This window comes from Anopheles maculipalpis, chromosome 3RL (assembly GCF_943734695.1).
Source record: "Anopheles maculipalpis chromosome 3RL, idAnoMacuDA_375_x, whole genome shotgun sequence".
In the NCBI taxonomy this organism is placed as follows: Eukaryota; Metazoa; Arthropoda; class Insecta; order Diptera; family Culicidae; genus Anopheles; species Anopheles maculipalpis.
In genome coordinates, this window is record NC_064872.1 from 30,356,989 (window position 1) to 30,382,609 (window position 25,621).

Sequence of the window (25,621 nt, forward strand, 5' to 3'; positions counted from 1 at the left end):
AGCTCTTATCTCGAAAGAACGCGCCATTTTAGGCCTAACATCTCAAAGGATAGAGAGCAGTTGCTTCCGTCTCTTCAAAAAAGAGTTTCTTCATAACACTTCTTTGAGAAATGATAAACACAGAATAGGATGGAATTCGAGGAATATTTTGCATTCATAAAATCATCCCTCAAACTAGCAGTTGGATACGATTCCCTCAACAAACCGGATGCTATTCCTACCGCCAAAAATAAAAATGGATGTCAATGAAAGATTTTACACTCGTTTAAAATCAACCACAGCGATGATGATTCAAAGGGCGTCACACACACGCACACACACCCTCCGGCCTTCCCTAATTCGTGTAAAGTAAAAATTAAATTAAAATCAAAAGTCTGCTCGGCCTTCACTTACGGCCTCCGTCCCGTTCGAAAAGTCCCAAAGTTATCTTGATGTCCCAGATAACATTCAGGTCCTTCATAAAATCTTCTCGAATGTTTCCGCTTGAACTTTGAACTCACCCGCTAGCGTTGAGATCCTGCTGACGATCCTTCCTCTCGGATGGTTCGTTTTTGTTTTTTTTTTTTGCTGCTGCTGCTAGCTCGAGAAAGGATCCGGGCACGCGCTTTAAAATGACGATACTTTTAGCCAGAAATTCTCTCCCCGTTGTACTACGATGTACAGCGGGGTGAAGTATCTATGCTACAACTTTAATCGGAAGTTAATGGCTGGAGAAAGTTTTTTTTTTTCTTTTTGCGCCCGCTGTAGGATGTACTTTAAGTGATAAATCAAACAGAATCGTTAGGGTAAATGCAATTAGTAATGCCCGGATGGAATCCGGGTTCGTGCGTTTTATGTGAAATGTGTTCGATGTTCTTTAAATTTTAAGTTCATTTCAGTTCGGAAACGTTGTAGAACAATAACTTTTTAACGTGATTTTTTTTTACAAAGCCTTTACATTTTATTCCACACTTCGAACTACGAATTTGCACAACACTATCCTATTCACAGTTTTAATGCTTCTGTCCTGGCTCGGTGAAGCCAACTCTGTGACATTGAAGAATCTAATCGACTAAATGCATTAGATACGAAGTAGGACGAATCTTTGTACATGATGTTACCACACATAATAACAACAACGAATGTAAACGAAAAACCAACGAGTCCATCTCTCACATACAACAGACATGCGTTGAAATTTCCTTCTGGTACGACAAGATGATCTTTTCCACTTCACACGTCCGTGAACGGCATCTATTTAATATCACCAAACAACGTACAGCGATAAACGGTACAGCGTAAACAGTAACAAAAACAAATTTATCTGAAATCAGTTTCCGAACAAGCAGAAAACTGACCTCTTACTTTAAAATCTAACACAATCAGCTACAATGTAGCGGGTAGTGGGGCATTACTCCTCGCCAGCCTCTATTGTATGCCAGCGAGTGCCCGCAATTTATAATAGTGTCGCACTTTGTCCCATCGATTTCCATTCTACAGCAAGCAGAATGGAAATGCTTATATATGTTTTGTCTCTTTTGTTTCTACATTACTTATGGGATAGTTTAGGGAATTAGGAAATTTTGAAAAAATGTTACCACTAACGGGGGGAGGAAAAAAACAGAAACAGAATAGGTCTAGCAAAAGGAAAAATCCGCACGTTGGAAAGCAAAACCAGGTTGCACAAAACTGACTTGTTTCGCAAGTCAATGACCGATGGTACCGCTTTTCCTTCCTACGAATAGAACTTTTCAATAATGTCCTTGTTCTTTTCCACCACGATGTTACGTTTGATCTTTAACGTAGGGCCTAATAACGAGAATGGGGAGAAGGAGAGAAAATGAGAAACGATACATGAAGAAAAAAAAAGGTACTTTCGCCGAAAAAACAAGGGTCTACATACCTAGCTCACCACCGGGCACGGAAAAGTCCGACTTCAGTAGGGCAAACTTTTGAATCTTCTGTGCGTTCGAGATGGCTTTCTTGTTAGCCCGATCGATACCTTCCTGGATGGCTTTCAGCACCTACCGAACGAAGCAAAGAACCGATTAATCAATCATACCAAATCCAACCGAGGCGCAAACACCACCTCCGTCACCCACCTTCGGACAGGGACCAGCCGCATGAACTTCGCTTAGCTTTCCATATTCGACGCCCAGTTCCTTCAGCGCTAGGATCGTTTCCGGCGTTAGCTCGTCCTTCGGTGCACCGGTGTCGAGGTTCATCTGCGTTTTGAGCGTTATCAGCATGGTAAGGAACTTGCGCTTGTCACCGACGAGGAACGCATTGCTCACGTACGGTAGCTCATTCTTGACGAGATTCTCCACGTGCACTGGCGGGATGTTTTCACCGCCCGCGGTGATGATAAGTTCCTGTAAAGGGGGTTTTAAAAAAAATCTTTATTAGTCCGATACGCTAAGGAATGTAATTCTGCAACGTTACCTTAATGCGTCCCGTAATGTACATGAAGCCAGACTCATCCAAATATCCCACATCTCCCGAATGTAGCCATCCGTCCTCATCGACCGCTTCGTGCGTCTTTCCATCCTCACCAATGTAACCCATCAGTATGTGACGGCCACGCATGCAGATTTCGCCGTGTCCTCGCTCGTCCGGTTTGTCGATTTTTGTCTCACAACCAAGCAGCGGTTTACCGATCGTGTCGAAGTTATAGCTATCTGGTGCGGTCAACGAATGTGCGCCGGACGTTTCGGACATGCCGAACGCCTCCATGATCGGTAGATCAAGGCTCATGAAGTACTTTTTCGTTTCACGGTCCATCGGAGCGGCCGCAGTTGCAAGCGTTAGGCACCGGCTGAATCCTAACGCATCTTTCACCTTCGAGAGGATGTAGTTCTTCACCAGACGGTATTGCCACGAGTTTGTTGGTTTTCTAAATAGTTGACAAAAACATAAAAGGAAACGCCATAAATTACTACCGTACGTGTTATGGAAGAAAATTATCTTTAACGCACCCCTCCATCGCGTCCAGATGATGCTGCAGCGTTACGCTCTTCGCCCAACCGGCCACCAACTTCTTCGCCGCACCGCTCTGGGCACCGATCGCTAGCATCTTCTCCTGGATCTTCTCGTACACGCGCGGGACCGCTAGCATGCGCGTTGGTTTCGCTTCCTGCAGCGTGTTCAGCAGCGTTCCCTTCATTGCATCCTTATCGGCAAAGTAGACGGTGCAGGCAAACTGCAGCGTTAGGAAGATGTCTACCATCTGGGCGGCAACGTGGCTGAGCGGCAGGAACGATACGAGCACCTCCTCGGCGTAACGAATTTGATGCAGCCGTTTGCCGATCACGTACGAGTCCCAGGTGAAGTTGTCATGGCTGAGCATAACGCCCTTCGGATTGCCAACCGTTCCAGACTGGATGGGAGTGGATATAAGCGGGGTAAGGTTAATGCATTGCACTTGTTGTATTCAGGAATACTTTACTAAATTTATTTTTTCCCCCCTTACCGTATACACCAAGCAGCAACATTGATTGATGGCTATGTTCGCTAGACGGTTCTTGAACTCTTCCTCCACATCATCGACGTTCATTTCTTCCAGCTCAGACCACTGCCGTCGAAATGCAGGAATGTACCATCAGTCCCAGCCACGGTGAATGAAACAACAAAATAAAAATAAATAATCGTTATTGTTTAAAAAATTCATGTAAAGTATATCAATTTTGGGTAGTTCAAAGGAAGTAGAATATACAAAATAGAAAAGAAATCCTCCACATGGATTGCTAACCTCATAATGTTTTGAATGAAAGAGGAAGTATGGGCTGTTTTGAGTATATTTTTATCTCCTTTCTGTTGGACCTTCTTGGCTTAACAACATGCTAAGCTTTCTCAGTGGTCCAATGATTTATAAATCTTTCAAATCATCCAAAGCTTTAGCCATCATGGGTCAAAAGACAACTCCTACAATAGCATAGATGTCCAGCTGCGTACAAGTGTTCTGTATAGAACATTTATAGACTCATACCTCGCATACGGCACCTCATTGCTGGGACTGTATCATACCTTTATAGTCCCAGTACTCACATACGCCTCTGAGGGCAATGGAGGAGCCGCTACAACGAAGAGCTGTACGAACTGTATGACGATCTCACAGTCGTGCAGCGATTTAGGCTCGCCAGGCTCCGATGGGCTGGCCATGTTATACGCATGGCACCGGACGACCTAGCTAAGAAAGTCCTTTTAGGCCGTCCACACGGACAGAGGAGGCGTAGGGTAGAGTAGGCCCAGATTGAGGTGAGAGGATGGCGTGGAATCATCCGCCATCAAGGCCGGGATAACGGATTGGCGGACGACGGCGCGGGACCGTGAGCGGTTCCGGACTCTGCTGCGGCAGGCCAACACCGCAAAGCGGTTGTAGCGTAAGACCTCACATAGGGCTATGAGACATACTTTCTTTCTAAAACTGATGAATATCTCTTGTCCAAAGAAAGATGCTCACAAGGATTATTGGACGCGTGTGTGTGTATGGAAGGTCAATTAAGGCCCTGGAGAGATAACCATTTCATGGAAATAGCCAGAAATGCTCATGTATTTGGTAGATACGTCCACCAAATAGACTGGAATATCGGATTGACAGACTTCGGCGATAAACTCTGAGTCGAATGCTGAACTTCTGTAACAGAACAAAACTACAACTCGGTTACAACTGCTGATAAGCCTAAGCCTAAGCGTTGTCAAAGCCATTGGACAGCAATTCCAATGTAATATCAAATCCATTTTTATCTTATATTCAAGATTTTTTTTAATACACGAAAAAACATCACAAATCACCTTTTGGTCAGAGTATACTAACCACCTGGAGCGGGTCAAAAAGGAGCAATAGAATAATTTTACCAAAGGCAACACCCATAACATAATCAAATTATTTTATGTCTTATCCACCAGGGACAAACGACTCAATTCAAGAGTGAAACGAGCTTTCTCCAACATTCCTAAGAAAATGCCTCTTTAAAAAAACGTTTCACCAATTTTCTTTCAAATTCACCGATCAATCGGCACGAGGACGAGGACGAGAATGGGTGGCAACCATTCGGAACCACAGATTCGTATCCGCAGTCCAGTCACGACTTGGCATGAAGTCATTTAGAGGCGCAATTTTGGTGTGTATTCTTTCGAAAAACGATTTCCACCGTACCCTTTTCCAAAATTGCGGTTTTTTTTTTGCTTTTTGCGGAAACCACATATCCATGCGTTCAGGCGTGATCGTAATTTCGCATTTTTTGTTGTTGTTGTGCCATCTTTCGCCATTCATTTGCAATCCCCACGAGACAATTGACAACTTCCGCATGCAATCGATGATGTTTTCAGCCAACGTGAATCCTTTCGGTGCGGAAAGCGAAAGGAAGCGATAAGAATGTTCGAAACAACTGGAGGGTTGATTCGTTCTCAGGATACTTTAAACATTTCTTTGTTTCTCTGCAGCAATCGTTTAGGCACAAAGCGAACCAACCATTATGATCACATGGCCACCCGTCTTATTAGTTTTCACGTAACCCATAAAGTCGATAATAATCATACTCTCTCGTGAACAGCTTTGCTGTTCTCCACGCTACACTGATCACGTACCAGTGCAGGATCAGTTTGATTCATAGTCACGCATGTGGCAAAACGGAACAAAATATCTACCAAATTACGTTTTTTTTTCTTTTCCTGTATGTTTTTTAGTCAATTGTACAGTGTATTAATGGAATGCCAAACATTTTTGGATTCATCCTCAATCGTTCACTACTTTTGACCATTTTCCAGATAATTTTGAATTCATTCCACAATTTTCCGACTGGTTTTTCGATTGATTGTAGTATAAAGAATACTGCAACGATTGTTATAGGCATAAAAGATTATTTTTAATACAAATATTTATTAACAGTATTAACAGTAACCGAGTATGCCCGGGATAAGACAACGAATAAGGAGGAAATGCCTTATAAATATGATTATAACATTTATTCAACACAAGCGGTGTTGACAATACGACACTGGACCGTCATAATTAATTATAAAGAAATAAATAATTTACAAGCAGTCTTTTAAAACATTTACAAAGAATAATAAAACACTGAGTTTGCCCTTTTCAACTTACTAAGCCATCCGTTGTATTGATATTTTAATAATTTTGCTTTCATTTTTAGATAATGAATTTGATACCAAAACATTGTGCGTTGGATTCAAAACTATCTGAAAACATAAAAAAACTCGACTTGACCCACCCAGACCTTCAATGAACCTCAGCATGAGTTCAATAATATGTGAGTAATCTTCAAATATCTTCTCAATACCCTGTTTAAGAAAACAAATGGATTTCACTAGAGACTTCTTACAAATGGGATAAATGCAAAATATAGCAATAATAATCAAATAGTTTATTCGTGATTTTCGTGCAAGCTTTACTGAGATAATATGTTTACCCAAAAATGTTCTCCAAATACGGTTTTAGGAGACTTTCCTACATCATCCATTCAAGTGCCCTTCTGTCATTCCCAACTGTCGTGGGTACTTGTGTGTGTGAGTGTGTGTGTGTGTGTGTGTGTGTGTACAAAGAGAAAAATAAATTCCCATTTTCCCACCGTATATTCTATTCCCCAGACCCACGCAAGTTGCTGCGGTCACGGAAATACACACACACACACAGCCACAAACATCTTCAATGTTTCTTAGCCAAACATATCAATCATATGCCTGAGAAAAATTGACTATTTGTATCCAGCAGTTTCATCCTTGAAGCCGCACACTCTCTCTCTCTCTCTCTCTCTCTCTCTCTCTTTCACTCGTCCACTGCACCATAGTTTGGGTACGAAAATTGGAACTTGATTGGATACCGGTACGCGCCAACGCCAAAAAAATAAAGGTTGCTTCCTCTTTACAGTGTGTCTCACCCGGACGTGTACATCCTTTCTGGGGCCGCGTGTGAAGGATGCTGTATCTTAAACGGGCGTCCCAGAACAACGGCAAGAAACAGCAAAAAAGGGCCACCATCGATGTCGCTATTTCCTGCTGCCATGAATTGGTACCAATTTGCTGTCGAAATTGTACCAACAGACACACCCGGACCCCTGGACCTGGACCCTATCACGAGCGCCTTTGCCCGTCGACTGCGGGGGTTATGCGTTTTCCCTTATTTTCTCACCCACCGCGGATGCAGCGGTTACCAGCGGTGTGCCGGCGATGGTGTGATTTATTTGGTCCGATTATTTATGATATATTGAAACGCTTTGGTTAGTTCGTGGCAATGGTGGATCCTGCTGCTATTCCCGCCACAAATACACACACACACACACATACTAGGACGAAGTGGGTGCTTTCTTCGTATCGAACCCCAACGCAAACTGCTGGTGTCTGCTGGCGTGTGAAATAATGTTCTCCAATGGCAGATTTTTAAGGGCAGAGAAATATTCTTCTGCCAGCCTACAGAGCCAGCGTACCGACCATGAAAAGGAAGGCACGATGATCATGATGATGCGACAATGTTGTGTGGTAATTTTGGACAAGAGATTTGTGTCACACGATCACCCAACTTTCCCGTAGCCTTCCCACCCCCATCGGCACATCGAATCGAAAGCAAAATGACAAGTGAGAATATGTCTAACCGATGTTAGACCGAACCTTTTCCCTACCATTCCCCACCAGTCGCGTTAAGGGCTACCGAAGCGAACGATAAATTTTATCGACTCTCTTTAAAGAAAGCGAAGGTGGGGTTTTAGGGGGATACACCGGCTAAGGATCGATGAAACGTTGTTTGGTGTAAACGGCATCCTGTTTATATGACGCCGTTATGACGGCACTGCGGATAGTCAAAGTGCGTCGCATCGCAGGTGTCATCATCGTTAATGTTTCGCTCTCTTTCGCTTCCCGCACGGCATACTACCGAGCCGTTGCAGACATTTCACATTTCTCAGCAGCAGAAAGCTCAAAAGATGATGCCTGGCTACGGTGGTTTAACCTCGCTGCTGCTGATATGCTCCGTTCATGTATTCGTGATTAATGATGCTGTACCTGGGGGTTTTCTTCCCGCAGCACGTTTGGATGCCATCGGTGCGATTTTTCCCTCTATCAGGCAAAATGGCGAAAGATTTCAGGTTGAAAGGCTAAAAGGTTTATAATTGTGGAGTGCGATAAAAAAAATGTACTTAAATATTTAAAAACCTGAATTTCAAATACTGTTCCTCCTCCTCCCCCCCCCCCCCCCCCCCCCTTAGCAAGTATGCTCTCTGATCAATCGTTTTCAAGAGCTTAATAAAAGTCTATCAAAAAAAGGCCCTCGCTCCGGTGAATTGTGCCCAACATAATCCCAATCTACAATTAGTAAAAATATCCCACGAGCTATTCAACTACTTCCTTCTTTTTTTTTCAGTGTGTCATTTGCTAATTTTATTCCATTTGCCCTTTTTCGTTTTTGCTCTATTTCCAGTCCCTTCCAGCTGGCCCAACTGGGCAGTTAGTGTGCAAATAGCACAAGGTCCGGGTTTTTGGTTGGCTTTCGATTATCATCGCTACAGTAGTGCGAAGCGAATGGAAAAGAACAACTAAAGTACTGCTACCGGGATGAATTTTAATACGGCTTTTCCCTGGTTCCCCCCCCCCTCCCCTTCCACTGGCCAATCGCTGAGGTCCCCGCAAAGGTAGCAGTCGAAAGCTATTCCCATTATTACCCATTCTTTTTCACACCCACATGAGGTGGGAAGATTTCGATATAATTTGATTCGAGTTTTTTGCTTTCCATAATATCGTGTTTCATCTGACACCAGCAGGTTGATAATGGAAAATTCAATAATATTCTAATTGAATTGAAAACTTCTCTCGGTTGCTGTTACAGATTCGGTTTCGGGAAGTGTGCTCAGTGTGTATAAGGAAATGTAGTTTTAAATTGTTTCGTCTTGCAGTGCATGATTACATGCGACTGGTCTGCTAAGGATTAAATATATGAAATAAATGTTTTACTTGTTCTCTGTTCAAATTGGTTTCATCTTTCATTACACACCTTCAAATTTAGCAGACGAAAAGTGCTGATCATTTATTTATAAAAGAAATAATGTACCAACTGTGGATAATATAAATCCATTTTTCATTAGAAGAACAAGTAAAATAATTATCTAAATCTTTGATAAAATTTTGAAAAATAAGGAAAATGTTTTATTATTTCCTTTTCATTAGACATTCATTTTCGCTACATTAATTGTTTTATTCATTGTTTAACTGTTAATAATTATATTGTTTTAATTAATTAATTGTTTTGGTCCCTTTTCACATTTAGATTTTTAGTACTCATGCAAAGATCGGCTTTCAAATCCCATCCGAGCCGTTCTTTCGCAGTGATGACTGACTATCCAAGTACGTGGCACCAATAAGTCTTGTAAGTCATTAGCTCGAGCTACACGAAGCACAAAAGTGAAGCGCAAACCCAAACGTTGTGTCAAAATGTACTCTGTTTTTTAGCACTTTGTGTAGTCACAATATATTTGCGCACGGCTTTGCGCTTACGGCGGATGAAAACTGGTAGCCATTATGAAACCTTCATAATGAATTGTCAATGAATAAACAAAATATTATTATTCGTAAAACTATCCCAAAATAAGTAAATATCGGTACTTAACCTTCTTCTTTCGTCGCAGGAACAAAATGTTTGCGCTTGAAGGTTTGTTTACAAATGTTTTCGCTCAACGTTTATGCCTACCGAACCAAACCGTTACTGCTTTACGTTTGCGCTCCATGTAGCTCGAGCTTTAGATGGGTGACATCTACTAGGCTATGTTAAGCCAAGAAGTAGAGGAATCTTCGAATCTTCTGTTGTAATAAAACATATTTTTCTCTAAGAAACGATTCCCCAAATATTGAGCAGTCAATTTAATGCCTACATTTTCCAAAACAACTGTACGATTATGAGCTCATTTTTGCACGTTCGTTGAATAGTTCATTAAAGATTAAGACTTTGCACATGATACAGCGATCTAATGACATGTTACTAACAGCAATCAACAAAAATGGTATGGCGCTAGACACAAAGAGCGCATGAGAATTGCAATAAAATTATAAGTAAGTTTTAAAGTCGAGTAAGTCGAGTAAGGATACTCGTTCCTACCACGCTAATCATATTTAAGCTAGTAAAATAATTTCTCCCCGATATTAATTTATTAACTAATGAAGATCATGTCATGTCTGTAAAATTTTATGATGTTTCATTTTACACGAAAGCTTCTGTCTATATAAATAAAGCCTCAAAAAAGCCATACTCTTGTGTACTTTTTCATATACATTCATGAAACTCAAGTAGTCTTAAGTAGCTTTTTGGAAGACTTTAAGATTATAATATTTATTTGTAAATAAATAAAAAGTCCTGTCAAGTGAACACCCAGCATCGCTACCACTAAACCAATATTCAGCTCCATTTCATAACGTTTGTAATCATAAATAGAAACACCTCAATTATTAACCGTAACGACCTACCAAAGCTTCATAAAGATAGTTCAAATTTGATTCATTGCCCCCCGTTGACCCTTTGTGCGAACCTGGCGCACACGTGTACAGAACGATTCCATAAGAAAAAAAAGTCCCAAAACCACATTGAAATGGTAGCAAAGGGCAATTGCAACTGTTGGTTCATAAGAGTGCTTCAATTGGTATAAAAAAAGCATACATACAGCACGCACTTTTGATGTTTTACACCACCCCGAGCAGGATATTCCAATATGGTGCAAAACCCCATTCAGCTCGAAAGCACATAACACATATCATTCAAAAGCCCTCTCACCCTGCTCGATAGGGTCCTGACTCTTCATTTGCCACAAGCCCCTGAACCCTGCCCGTAACAGTAACAGGAAACTTGCACTGTTCTGTGTTCGCTGGTCAGACAACAACAAAAAATCTCGCTCGAAAACCATCGGAAAGTGGGAGTGTTGGATGGGATGAAGAGGGAAAAATAGGAACATTCACCAGAGTGAAACGAGTACGAACGAACAAAAAACTTACGCGATAGTAACCATCGTCCCGTTTGACGTACGGCGCGTACGGTGGCATCGTTTGAATGACTGTTTTCAGGTTCGGCAGGTTCTGACGAATCGAGCAGATTTTCTCCATCTGCTTCGCATCGTCCACCACCACAATCTGGGCGCGGGAGCTTTCCAGCACATGTTGCACCGACTCGGCCGAGTTAGTCGTGTACACGCCGGTAATGATACCGCTGCGGGAGGAGAAAAAATGAACCGAAAATGAAAAAGGTTGCATACAAAAGACTACTCGAAAAAGACTATAAACCACACGTTACTATTACTACCATCTTCTTACCCCGCATGAATCGCCGACAGCTCGGAAACGAACCATTCCGGACTGTTGAACGCCAACACGGCCACCGTATGGTGTGGTTCGAGCCCAAGTTTGATAAACACCTTCGCCATATGATGCACACGCTCACGGTACTCGCGATAAGTGACGGTTTGCCACTGTTTTTGGGAGTTACGGAATACCATCGCCGGATGGTCCGGATGGTCGCGCACGGTACGGTTCATCAGGTCCGGGACGGATAGTGGGTCCAGCGATGCAAGCCCTTCCTTGGCGATGCGTAGCTTCACCGGAACAGTCGGATCGGTCGAGGTGTAGCTATCGGCCGGCAAGATGCGACCTGTAGGTCCCGCCGGTACCTTACCATTCTCCTCGCCAGGCATCGTGGTCTGTGCTGTGTGGCCGGTTCTAACCACCGAATAGATCACCTGCTACGTGTGACGATTTGCTGCAAACGGTACAATTCAGTGGAATAATCAATTAATAAGCTTTAATTAATCGCCACGATCTATTGGTGTACGGGCACGGGTCATGCAATACACCCTGCAATTAATGCGATACGGGCCACTCATAAACTGGCTATTATCGAACGATTCAGCTCGATTGTACGATTAAAAGCTCAGTGTATTGCCCAAAAATTGCACAGTCATACATCGCGCGAACTTAGTTGGGTGTGTGTGTGTGTACTTGACGTCATGAAATTCGCAAAAGAATGTCTTCCGTTGTTAAGTTTTATAACTGCTGCTACTTGAAGAGCTCATCTTACTGTTTAAAGTACTAAGCAGCTCGCAAAAAGATAGTTTAAAGTAAACCCTGCCTTAGAATGTTTGATATATGAAACATCGGAATACACCGCACCGTTAAAGTGAAACTCCCCGCGAAATTCCTGATGCAGTCGTTTGTCAAAAACTGCAAACACGAGTTTGATTGATAACGGGTAATCACCATCAATGTCGTGGGTATTACATGCATGATGCACAGCAGATAATCTGCTCAAAGGATAGCGAGAACTGTTGAGTTGCACGCCACACTTCCTAACAAATTGCGTCAAGCATGCATGCATGCGACGCCATCGGTAATACGTTCAACCATCAAACGCAAGTGTTTCGCCAGTTTCCCAGTATCACTGAGCTCAAAATTCAACAGCAAAAGAGACCACGGTAAAATCCTTGCTGCCCTCCAACCACAGAGAGAACTCGAAAAACTCACACAATTCTTAGTTATTGCACAATATTTTGAGCACAATTTAAGGACACCCTTGGGATTCGGGTGGAGTGGAAGTGGATCTACAGTCACCGAAATTGCCAGTTGACTGCTGATGGCACACTTCACAACACCAACGGATGCCGGCCGCATGCCGCCGCTTCAAAAACTCCCTTTACCAACAGAGCGCGGTCGAAGCCCGAAAGGACGATGATGATGCATCGTCGATTCGGAACAGGACATAACCAAGACTAATAGTTCTTGTTACACAGTTTGTCGGGGGAAGGGTTCTTTTCGGGTAAGCACCACAGACAGCTCCTAGCCACACGGTACAAAGCGAAAGATCCCCTTAAGCAATCAACGATGCGGGAAGGCGCCAAACCACCCACTCATCCAAGCCGGCCCGATACACGAACACTTTGTCCCGCCAAAATCCCAGCTCCATCCGTGACCCTTTCCGAGCGAATAGCAAACACTTCCCCGATACAATCATGGACAGCATTTCGCGTTTGATGATAAAATAGGATAAAATGCAGCATATGCATCCGGTGCTGCTGTGCAGCAAAAGCAGTATCAGCAGCAGCAGCAGTTGGCCAATATTTACACTTGCAGCTGGACTGGATTGTCCCACCAGAAAAAAAAAAACTGACCGCCTGATACGGTCGTCGAATGCGCTAAGGACCATGGGGCACGATTGTAAAACCGTAAAATCCCTATTTATGAGCACCGACAGATTCTGCAGCACCATCGGCAACCGTGTGCCCGACTTTCTGCACAAGCTTTCTGCCCTAACCATCTTCACACTCGCCCATTTCTTATGATGCCGGGAGAAGGAAGCCCAAAAACAACCCGGAAAAACTTTGCCCTTCGTTGCTACAAGCATGTCCATGGCATCCATAACGTAACCCTGAAATGGCTGCTATTCGTATGGATAAGCAGTTTGTGCAGGAAAGAAGGTAAGCGGCATCAACAGCACAAACAGGCTCACATGAAAGCAGAACGGGGGAGAAGGTAATACTCGGATGCTATCAGTTCCGGATGCACACAAAATGAGGAAGCAGTAATTTTCGTTACTGCACTCCATCAGTAAGGATCTTGCCGGTGGTGAGCGAGGGGGAGGACGATGGAGATCGAGTAGTACATGAGGAAAGTAGTAAAACCTTTCTACCTATACTGTCCTTGGGGCTATTAGGAATTTTGCTTTTCGGCATGCATGAGCGCCTGCCTGCATCCTACTATTCCGGATCGATGCAATGGTCTATTTTTATGATCCTGCCAGAAGTAATCTCTCAACGTAATCGTTCAACCTCATCAAAACAAGCACCGCGGGCAGGTACACCGGACAAATCAATCAAATAGAGCTGCAGGTACATCGGTAAAGAAACTGTGCAATTTCGTTGAGTGTAAACCAGATGCTGATGCATTTGGTAGACTTCATAGGTTTGAGCGATGTCGTAAAACGGGCCTTGTAGTATTAACTTCCCCTCTGAGAAATGAGAGGAATTTGTAAAATATTTTTAATATACAACATTACAAAGGAAATAATTGCATTTGTACAAATTTTATAGAACTCAATACAAATGTCATGTGCTTGATAGAGAAATTTAAAGTATTTTACATATTTGTAAGCCTGTAAAATGAAAAACTGCAGTATTTTAATAGGATAACAGACGAAATTAAGATCCTCAAACTGTCCCTCTAAACTTTCGTTTAGATTTTGATGTGGAAATTTCATCACTCACAAAATCTCTGATCTCTCTTCCTTTGATTTTATAACTCCGAAAGATCCTGATCTGCCATTATTGATTTTTCTTGCGTCCTTCCCCTTAGCTGGATAGCCTGTCCTGTGTACCTGAGGAGGCGATCCGGATGGGAATTGATGATATATGAATCTCATGAAAATTCTGCCAACAGTTCGACAAGATAGCCTTCTAAGATTCTTATATACTACATCGACAACGTGGATTCATAGCACCAGAGATAGGTCTTTGAATAAAAAAACCTTCTTAGGTGTTGTGTTTGAAAACTCGAAGATCATGATCATTGAAAACAATCAACTCAAGTGATCCTTATTCGGCGTCGATGGCTGCGGCTCACAAGGCATCAAGTGCGATTAGGAATCATTTTTATTCGCCGACCAACATGGACTGCTTGGGACACAACTCAAAGCATCAGGGCCTTTGCAGTATCTTACTCCAGTTCGTTAGGATGTCTCCTGATTAGAGAACTATAATTCAGATAGTCGAAGAATTGAACAGTAAGCAAGCTCAATATTGTATTTATCAGAAAATTAGACTAACCATAATGTCGCGAATAATCAAATGACTGAGAGACGACGGCTCTGGGCCTGGAAGAATTTTGCAAGACCTCATCAGCAAGTCAAGCTCTTAAAGAGGTTGAAGAGCGCTATAAGTCAGTCAGTAAACTGGACTTAAAAAATTATTTTATTTTTAATGAAACTATGGTCAGCTATCAACTGAAGGAATCACAGGGCAATTGTTCCTAACTAATCCTTCAAAAAAATCGTTGAGACTTTCTCCCACAGAACATTTATTCGTCCTAAAAAAAATCTATTAAATCCTACTGGCCTTAATAGACAACCGAGGATATCCTATACCACATACACCAAAAAATTATCATCCATCCATGCCGTACCGTTTGCTTACCCCCGTGACGTTACACATTTCGCGGTTCACGATAACGTAATCAGCCCAGCCGCTCGATTGCAAATGCACGCTCAATCGCCAATTGAATTGTATTAATTCGCCCATTAATCGATTGCTTTGCAAACCGTTTGCAGCCGGGAAATGTTGCTTTCTGTGACGTTTCCGTCAGCTGACTCGGGTGTTGCTCAACCTGCAACGGGCTGGCAACCGAACGCGTATCTATTTACGGCCAACGACCAAAAAAAGAAAACAGAACCGTGCAATTTTAAGCAATCTCATTCCATCGCGCCGCGCACGATAAGGACACGATAAGGACGTGTGAGAGATGGCGGAGTGGAGCCATCCAGGGCTCGGCCAGGGCTATTTTTGTTCCGGGCTAATTGAAATTCAATCACTACTGTACATTGCCGTGTTTTCCGTGTGGCATAGCCACTAGCATTCGCCACACGATTTCCGAGATCTGTTAACCGCATGAAGATGGTAGAAATTCATTCAGTACACGTGAAACCATTTCCTGGCAAAATCACACACTCAATCGAATCACCCGTTTCTTCCCGCGGGCGACACGTTCGGTATGCAATCATTCAATCATTTGGGTGTGTTGTGTTTAATTCCATTTTTATCACTCGTGCTAGACCCGCTCATTGGCCGCGAGCCGTATTTTGTGCAAACACTTCCGCAAAGATAATATTAATCCGGCGAACGAATGTGTGCGAGCTGGCTATTTAATGCATTATTGAGCCATAAAAATTAAACATGATACCAGGGACTCAATGAACCGACAGGTTTGGAATGCAATTTTCTTTTTTAATCGGGAAGTATATAATCCGTGAGAAAAGACAAGTGCGCTAAAGTTTTTAGACGTAAATAAAAATCAAATACTAAACCTAGTTGTGTAGGCCGATGCCTACAAAAGAAATCGCTACCTCAAATGTAGCTGTTTGAGGCTATTGCCAAAAGAAACCCCTAACACTTGGTGGTTTGTGCCCATAATTGATCATACAACTCACCAAACGGCACCTCACAATGACTTGCCAGTATGAAAGCAAAGCAGCAAAAAAAAATGCCTCTGCCTTGTTGTACCACAAAGTTAGCCCACCCAGCTGTGTAATTGGGAAATCCGGTACCAATCGACACATTCATAACCTCGGTGCGCCAACGCCAAACTCACATTGTGCCAGGCCGGTCCGATAAGCTCATTGAAGGGTGCTACTACGGGCCTTGTTGTCACCTGGGAAACGCGTGTCACCAATCAAAACATTGGACCGTGTTTGATCAAACATATTCTAAACACATTGATCAAATGGAAACGTAACCGTGTCCGAAAATGGTTCACCAATCGCTGTTCAATGTCACCGGGCATTCCAGATAACATAATCACTGACAGTTTAATACCCCTTGTTAACGATAATCAACAGCTAAACTAGCTAAATTGGGCTTTTCTCCATAGCATTTCACGCATTAAGAAAAGCAACCTGAATGTTCCGGTGCTGTGCGCCGTGTGTTAGCCTCTTGAAGAAGGAAATCAATTATCAACGTATAGCAACAACAACAAAAATGCAGCTCAGGCACAAAATTTTCATCCACTATCAAAGATCGCCGGACCTTGAACTTTGCTCTTTTGACTGGTGATCCGTGTGAAGGACAGCGAGATGTTAACACGTTTACGTAACGTCAATCGTGCGATAGTACTTCATCTCCTTGCATCTTGGAGTTTTGAACGTAAGGCGAGCGCTATCGAACCTGATAAGAGAGTTTCTGAAGTGTGGACCCTCCACAATTCGACATGAAATTTAAATGATCATATTGGTTACGTGACGTGGATTGAAGGTACTTTGGTTGCTTTAAAACCACTTCATGATATGCAGAGAAGAAAATTCTTCTATCAGTAGACTCTGAAGAATTCTTAAGGAATTCTCAAAATACGTTCCAGGTTATAGTTAAGAATTGATTCCTTCCTTATGTATAATTCCACTCCAATTATTGAAATCTAAATTAAACTACAACCCCCCAGCACCAAGATGCATTCGCCATCACTATTTTCAACTTGTAGAATTACGCCTAAAGTACACTCACTCGTCTTGTGCGTGGATGCGGTAAAGCAACTCTGCAACCAAGAATGCTCGTCCACCGTACACCCAGAAATTATTTTACACGAGTCCCCTAAAATGTTCACTTGGTCAGGAGAAAGGAGTTGAAACACGACTGCCAGCCACTAAACAACGGTCGTCGTCGCCCCCTAACGTGCACCTGCGATCCTCGAGCAAGCTATTTAAGAACTGAACATCGGTCACGGTTTGATCTGGCCACGAAGGCACCAGCCTCTGATCCCGAATTGCCCCATTGGATCGGGTAATCTAATCACCAACACCCGTGTCCTCTACCCACCCGGTACGCCCTGGATCGCTGATATCAACAGGCACCACCAGAGCTCGCCTTGCCACCTTGTTGCACCCATAGCGCCTGAGAAATCACTCATCGGGGTGACGTTTCGTTTCGGGCTGCCCAACTGTGCATCTTGTGAGTGTTTTGCTTGAAGCCTACATATGTCCACGTAGTCCACATTGCCACAAGAAAATTTAAGCTTCATTTACTAGTTATTCACCAGGAAAAAAGTGCACTAAAACTGTGATCAAGATCCTTCAACTAGCGAAACTAATGCGAGCGCATTACTCCGTCTGTATTCACTTATGACGTCTGACGTTTTCCCCCTTGCCAGTAGAAACCTGTGGCAGTGTGGTCTGCCCGATTCGGCCCTGTCTGATGGCGCTCGCTGATAAAAAAAAGGCTTCGCTGCCACCGTCTAAAGGGACCGAATACCATCATCTTTCAACAACGTGCAACAACCGACTCGTTGCAACGGTTTTGCTGATAATAAATTCTAACACCGTACCGAATGAAAATACAACTCCTTCCACACTTCCTATCGCCCGGGTGTTGTGGTTATTTTTACCCGTTCGGGGGTCAAATATTGATGCGTCCCGTACCGCCGGTCCCGGATGCGTACTTGAGGAATGGAGATTTTTTTTATTGGTAACAACACGTTGCCTGGACAAGTGATAATCGGGCAAAAGGAGTAGTTGAACTCTAGAAGGGACGGTTTTTTTTTAATTCTAATCGCCCAAACGTCGAGCCAACGGACTTTGCTCCGTGTACAACTTCATCAGTATTAGTAGACAAAACTTAGTGGAGTCTCTTGAAACTTAGAGTTGCCAGATGTTACCTTACTTGTAATGCCCTCCTACCATATTTCTACCAACTTTAACTACTTTATACTTCCACTCCAGCGTAAAGATTCACCACAACTAGACAAGCGACCTACCTTTGCCACAACGATACCGATCGACTATCTTCGATCGTTCTTATCATCTTCCATACTTTCGAACTGCGTCATATACACTACACAACACCACTAAAACCATCGATCGCCCCATCAATGCCCTGCAATACAAGCGACGTTCCATTCGTCGTTTCCCAGCGTTCCCGGTCCACCCTGAAAGGGTCTTGTTTTTGTACCCGCCCATCTACAAGTATGATAATAACCGTACCAGATAATAAATCATTCTCCCTCTACGCATGCACCACCACTATCGCGAATGGTACAGATAATTCTAATCATATCAACAACCCTGCTTACGGGACATATCTTTCGTGCTGTTAATAACCTGCTCCGGGCGGGAATTGAATTTATGGCGGTGTCTTTCAATCAGAAAAAAAATCATGCCCCTTTCGATAATTAGGTGCTTTTTCTCGAATGGGGACGGTTGTTTGTGACGATTTCCGTTTCATCAGTACCACGGGGAAACATTAGGTTCTTTCTAGAGCAAACCAATCCACAATGACACCCTACGTTACTAGTTCGAGTGATTATTGAATGCTTCTTCCTACTAATCGGTCCGGTTTGATAGTGGGATCTTTCTCCGCCCGTCAGAGGTTAAAAAAACAGATTAGAAAGCGAACCATTTTTATTCCATTCCACGCTATCTCACCATTTCTTATCTGCTTATGGCAAACCAGACCAAAAACAAATAAAACAATCTTCGCTGTAAAATGAGACCGTGAATCTACACACCATTTGAACTTGATTTCGCAAAAGGGCAAGCGCAGTTATTGACCGACTTTATTTTCAATCAAATAACCCTATTTTTAACAAAGCCCTTTTTTTACAGTGAAATGTAGTTGCCCATACAGCCCTGAAGCTGCATATGACCGTATGATGATATGCATAAAAGGGAATTCAGTCACGCCATCATGTTGCTCCAATGCAGTTTTTAAGGGAGAAGAAATCATCCGATGATTAGAATGTCCCATTGGTCATGCTGTTATCTTGACTGAACAATAGCTGATGATTGTATGCTATGGCGGAAGGCGCGGTTGGGCATATTTTGAGAGAAAAACTTAATTACAGCACGAGCAAAACAAAACCATAGCAATTATCTATGACATGTTCAACATTTGTTTACCAGTAAAATGACATTGAACAATAGATAAGTTTAAATCATATCGATTTATTTTTGTCTTAAAAATCATGCTTAAATTCATTCATCTGTTTTCGTTATCAGAACGATGCTGTGTACAATTTAAATAAATTTTCACCTTTAAATACCTACCTAATGCGGCTGATTCGATACGATATACAATTTCCTAGCTTCAAACCATTTTTATCAAAGTTTTATTACTATTTTACCCAGCCAAACCATTTTTTTTGCATTTTCATGATATGCAAAACGTCTTAAGCATGCTTCTAGTCAATGACAATTAAAACTAAAAAAAATTATATGTTGAATTCAACTTTTGAAAGCTCAACTCGGGTCATCTTACAGCTTATTCAAAAAAGCTTCTGAAGGGCTAAAGTGTCCAACGATCATTTCATGTCTACTTCATGAATATTAAGGTTAACCTCCACGGCGCTATGGAGTTACTGATTGCTATATGTGTTAAACTACAGGTTGTTTTGTCGTTTCATCTATAATTTAATAATACGGAAGATTAATTAAATAAAATAGTGCTAAAAAAAATAAAAAGGCACACCAAATGCCGCTTTTTTGTCAACAGTTTCTGACAGTTCGTGAGTTACTTAAGACTTTTTTGTCTATATGAGGACTACTATCAAGCATAAACTTTTTTTTTGGGGGTTTTTGGGTTTTGTGTGTGCTCTATTGTACTTTAAAATTATATTCACTCAATTTAGTATTCGTGCTGCTTTATAAAGTGTTACAAATACTACATTAGGTGAATTTATCTAGCAGCAGATTTAGTCAGAATCTTATTTTTTTTTAACATCTTCTGCTTAACGACCTCTAGGGTCACGCTGACCATCTTATGGCTGACTAGAACCTATTTTGCTTGGTCCGGATTTAAACCCCCGTCCTGCCGTTTGAAGACCGGCGCCGCTGACACCACCGAGCTGCTCCTTAAATATCAAACGAACTTCATAAAGTGCCAGGAAAGATCTTTTCAAGTTAATGCTATGGCATCTTTTCCAACGTAAAATTTAAGTTTTCTGATTGTTGATTGTTGTAGGAGCCGTTTTTACCATCACTTACAGGACAATCGCTGAGAAAAGACGGTTCAAGACGATCTTGAAAAATCAATAAACGTGTCAACATTATTTTTTAAACTTATTCACGGTAAAAGGTATCGGTCCACTGCTTAAAAGTCGCCAAAACCATAAGTTGTAATAATCCTTCATAAACGTAGGATTCAGGCAGTATCATCTCATTAAGTTATCTGGTGTTGTTACAGTGTAGGACAGTAGATCAGGACCAATTTTATATCCGAATTTCAAACTACCTCTTTCGATATTTCTACTACGTAGAACTTAACTAAAATTTGGTAAAATGTTCATCAGTGTATGAACTATCTATACCGATTTTACTTTGTCCATAAGTTCAAAAAATTATTTCATAAAAAGTCTTTACTCCATAAATAAAAAAACATACTTTTTTACTATTTGAACTAACCCATTCCAACCCCATAGTGTTGTAAAAAAGTAAAAAGGAAACTGAAAAGTAATTTTGTTTGAATTTTAAAATTGTTTGAAATGAATGGTCCTATTTTATGGCCTTCTCTGTACTTCGGTCATTTTTTCTACAGAATGGTAAAAACGGAACAAGAATCGATTTTTATGATTTATTGAATGATAGGCATGTTTTTAAGTTCGCGACTTGGTCACAAACCAAAACTATATACCAAGTCCCTGAACATGCACTAAAGATCCTATATTGATGTTGTTAACCTAACAAGAGATGATTGCAAGTCGAACTGAATGGTCAGAAATAAAAAATTGCTCTAAGTTCGGGACTTGGTCACAAACTGAAACTATAAACCAAGTGCCTGAAATGCCTATAAACCGCACAAAGATCTCTTCATAAACAGGTGCGCCTCATAACCTGGTACAAGTTATAAGACATGGGTACCGGGAGATTTATTGAGAAATTTTTCTCTAACTTTGAGTAAAACTGTGACAGAATACAGAATACAGACAGACAGAATACAATTTAACCATGAAAAATTCAAAGTCGTCTATTTTAGAGACGTACGACACAAAATTCATATTTTTGACAAAAATTCAACCGGCTTCACACTCTTATTTTTAGGCTACGTACAATAGCAGGTTATCTTAAACTATTTTCAGTCATTTATTTAAATTATGTGTTCCCTTTCACCCTCATGTTCGACTAAACCCTTATCTTTTATTTTCCCAGTTACCGATGAACCCTTAAGACAGCTAAGTTAAATCACTACACAGGGATAACATAACAACATGCACGAATTCCAATGATCATGTAGTAAACTAATCAGTGATTAATGATTAGTTGATTAGTAAATAAAGCAGCAAACAAAAATAAATCTTCAATAACCAATGTACAGAATTAAATATAAGATCGCTTTTACAATTATCTTCTTTTATTTCTTTCGACATTGCAGTTCCAGAAGCAATCGGTCTGACAGTTTACGATCATTTTTTAAATTTTTAGTTCGTATTTGAAAATTTGTTTAAATGTATCATTTAATTAGCAGCGTGTGTTTTACAAGTCCTTCAAACAACTGTCAATCTCAAGAGGGAAAAATCGTAAAATCATTTATTAATAAACGAACCAAGGAATCAAGTTCAAGTTCAAATGATCAAGTTCAAAGAAGGTTTAGCATCTCCTGCTTAATTATCGCACACTAAAAGCTGAAAAACTGCCTAGTTAGATTTTTACGGCAGTCATCTATAAATTCCCAGCCAAATGCCTAAAGACAACTTGATAAGGGCTAGTAAAAATTTAAAAAACAGCTTGTTGGATTAGGGAATCGTAAAAAAAAATCTGTACTTTTAGTTATCTATAATAGTTTCATTTTAATTGCTATCCGAAGTTAATCTGTTCTAAATCCCACCTAAACCGAGGTCACTGACCGGGTTGAGCGCGCACATGTTGCCTTAGGCAAGCAAGCAACGAAGAATGTAAAAATTATAGTACATTTATGCGATGTAAAGAGAAAAAAGCAGAGCAAAGAGATCCAGTCGCTCATAACGCTCATATCATCAGGCGTATTGACGCACACACGTGCTGCGTCGTGTTGTCTTCATAATTTGCTAAAACATTAGACCTTTGGACGGTTTCTCGTGAAATTGATTTGACAAGCACAACGTGTTCATTACCATTTGCAAACATTCAAAACACTTCAGCTTGCGTGTGCGCATGTCGATATTTTGGCCAACAAGTAGCAGTACAGCAGTAGAAGCAGCAGCAGATAGATCGTTAATCCTAAAAGCTCTGAGAAGGCGCGCTTATTGACCTTCGGTCTCTTCTATCTCGCGATTGTGTCGCTTTTTTTCGAGATGGTCGACGATGATCGAGCCTCTCTCTCTCTCGAACGTGCGCCCGGATGCTGGGGGCCTAGACAATACATAAACAAGAGCCCAAAAAATGGTTCCCATTCCCTTCGCTCTACCACGTGCACGTCTGTTGCGGTGGCACATTCTTCGGCCTCGATAACTCTTTCGCTCACTGCTGTTAGTTTGATATCAAACCTTTCGCAGCCGTGTCCCGCAAAATCCATCGAATATAATTACCTGTATTATTTTACGGCCTGTTGTCTTGCGATATTCAACCTCGCGGCCTTGTGGTGTGGTAGAAATTGCTAAGGCTAAACGAAGGATCTCGACACTATCATCACATGTACATCCAAAGACTCGCTCTCACTGTAGTCTAACAGGCTCACTGGCCTAATACACACCGATTTAATATTAAACACCGCTATAAAGCGTACAAACAAAAACTGGAGGGTGAGCCCCAGTGCCAGCCAGGCTTATCACTTGTTCCGCGGCTGTATAACTACACGTTGAGGAAGCACAAAACAACGAAACACACAAAAAAACGCACAACCCCGCTACGACAACGACCACGACGGCGATGACGACGGCGACAATGAACTGTGCGTTGTGGGAAGCGCGAAACGACTAAGTGTGTGGCGCGAACCGTTGCCTCATTCCGGCTGCGTATACACACTAGACCCGTAAGCCGGCTCCTACGATCACAACAACAGCGTATTTCTAATCACAAGCACATCAGTGCCGCCTGTTCGATCACAATCCTTGGATGCTGCCACTTCACTCCCCTCACACTGAGGGCACTGTATTTGTATGCGTTGGCTTTTTTTCCCCTCTACAACTTCACGCACTTAAGTATAGCTGCTTTTGGCAAAACCCATAAACGTGTGTATGTTCCATGTAAAAATTGACGACGTCACGTCTTGTAAGAAAAAGGGTCGATCCAACTGTGCGCGCGCTCGCCCTCGCTCGATCCCAAGAGAGTTGCTCTAATCGCCAATCGGCGTTAGACAACACATCCGTAAGCTCACGCTAAACGCTAAAGTGCTGACTAACCTTAGCGATCGCGGATCCACCCGGCTCGCCGTGATCGTACCGCGATCGTGTACTAATAGTGTACAATTATGGTGTGATATAGCCAGTGCAGTGACTCCCCTTTGGATCGGAACGAACACGTAAGCGATACTCGATCGCGTACGGTGCTACCGTTTTGAAGATTGCCGTTATGCTGACCTTGCACCTTTGGCAACCTTTTGATGTATATGTTTTTTTTTTCAAACAGGGTTTCGATATTGCGTATGTGTCTTTTTGCTCGTTGGATCATTGAGACATGATTTACATTTCATAGCATTCAATTTCACTTCATAAGAATGGCCAGTTTTGTTTTCTTTTTTGCAATGCACCTTGTAATAGCGAGAGCCGTGGTGCCGTTGCCAAAAATTGCCTCAGAAAAAAGACCCCCGTGAAACACACTGGGGGTCTTCTCTATCCCACATGAAATAGATGTCAGAGGATCCTCTATCGGATCTACTAACGGGTGGAATTCTATCAGCTTCCTCACAGTATGTTCTTGCATACATGAAAAAATTGCGGGAATACGTGATTGCCATAAGGTCTCTGTCGGTGGCGCCCCTAATACATCCCCAAACACGCACTGGACGCAAGTTTACCTTATTTTATTGCCTGCATCTTGTTTTGAGCGCCCTTGGCGGCGGGTTATCATCCGGTCAATCCCTTCGCCAATAGTATGGGCGCATATAATGCGGAAATTCACTCCGCCTGCCTTTAGCGGTCTATTTTGACCCTCGGAGGCCGTAAGCGGAGCCCCAGTGGATGATCAAGTGTCTGGCTGTGTGATCTAAGGGGAGGTGGATGAGGGGGGGGGGGATGAGGGATGGGGGGAATGCTGAAGTCCTTAATACTAACACGGGGCCGCTTATGTATGGTTCAGGACTTCCGTTAGTCTCGCATAACGTTAAACCTGCCACTACACCTAACACGCCTCAGCTCACACTTCAGCTGGGGCCCCTCTTACAATTGCTTAGTTTGCTTACCGTTTAACTCGCTACTGCCCGCCTTTAAAACCCGAGCTAAAGAGTAGTGAATCGATACCTTACGTTAATCGTTTAGAAGATAGGGTTAAAACTACACAACACAATTAGCTGATTTAGAGAGCCGGCCAAGCTTACCAGGTTTCGTTCTTATAATAGCTATTATCACATGTGAGGTGAAGCAGTGGCGCAAAGGAAAAGTTCGTAAAAGGAGGGAAGATGAGAAAGGCGTACGATAAGCCTTAATCTTTGGTCTCTTTAGAGCAGGGGCGGATCATAGCATAAGATCTTCCTACAAACATCTCAAGTTCTCAAAACATTTTATGGGACATTTTCCTCAGATAGCTTAGTCGGACCCTCGGTATCACCCCAACTCGGTGTATTCGATGAAGTAGGGGTTCCAACTTCCATTCTGCCTGAAAAATTTCTGCTCTGCTTTAGTGCTCTGGCACTGCTTTAGTGCTAAAATAAATCCCTTCGAACGTTGGCCATTTAACGACGATATCTTTGCTACCATCAAGGGCCTGCACCAAGCCGTCCAATACTCGGATGGGGAAACTTCGAAAATCCGCTTCTATAAGTCAATTATTCTTCTTCTTCTTGACTTAACTGGA

At 42.2% G+C, this 25,621-nt stretch overlaps 2 protein-coding genes across 2 annotated transcripts in view; one reads left to right on the forward strand and one right to left on the reverse strand.

The window, feature by feature from the left end:
• Positions 1-25,621, forward strand: part of LOC126564267 (SUMO-activating enzyme subunit 2-A) — a 354,644-nt gene that overhangs the window by 19,978 nt on the left and 309,045 nt on the right. The gene's annotated exons all lie outside the window — the stretch shown is intronic.
• Positions 1,706-11,681, reverse strand: LOC126564257 (very long-chain-fatty-acid--CoA ligase bubblegum). Its single transcript, XM_050221254.1, has 8 exons — positions 11,275-11,681; positions 10,960-11,170; positions 3,449-3,550; positions 2,955-3,355; positions 2,422-2,872; positions 2,082-2,351; positions 1,883-2,003; positions 1,706-1,788 (listed from the first exon to the last, which is right to left on the reverse strand). The coding sequence occupies exons 1-8, from the start codon at positions 11,649-11,651 to the stop codon at positions 1,715-1,717; spliced, it is 2,007 nt and encodes a 668-aa protein (XP_050077211.1). The 5' UTR covers positions 11,652-11,681; the 3' UTR covers positions 1,706-1,714.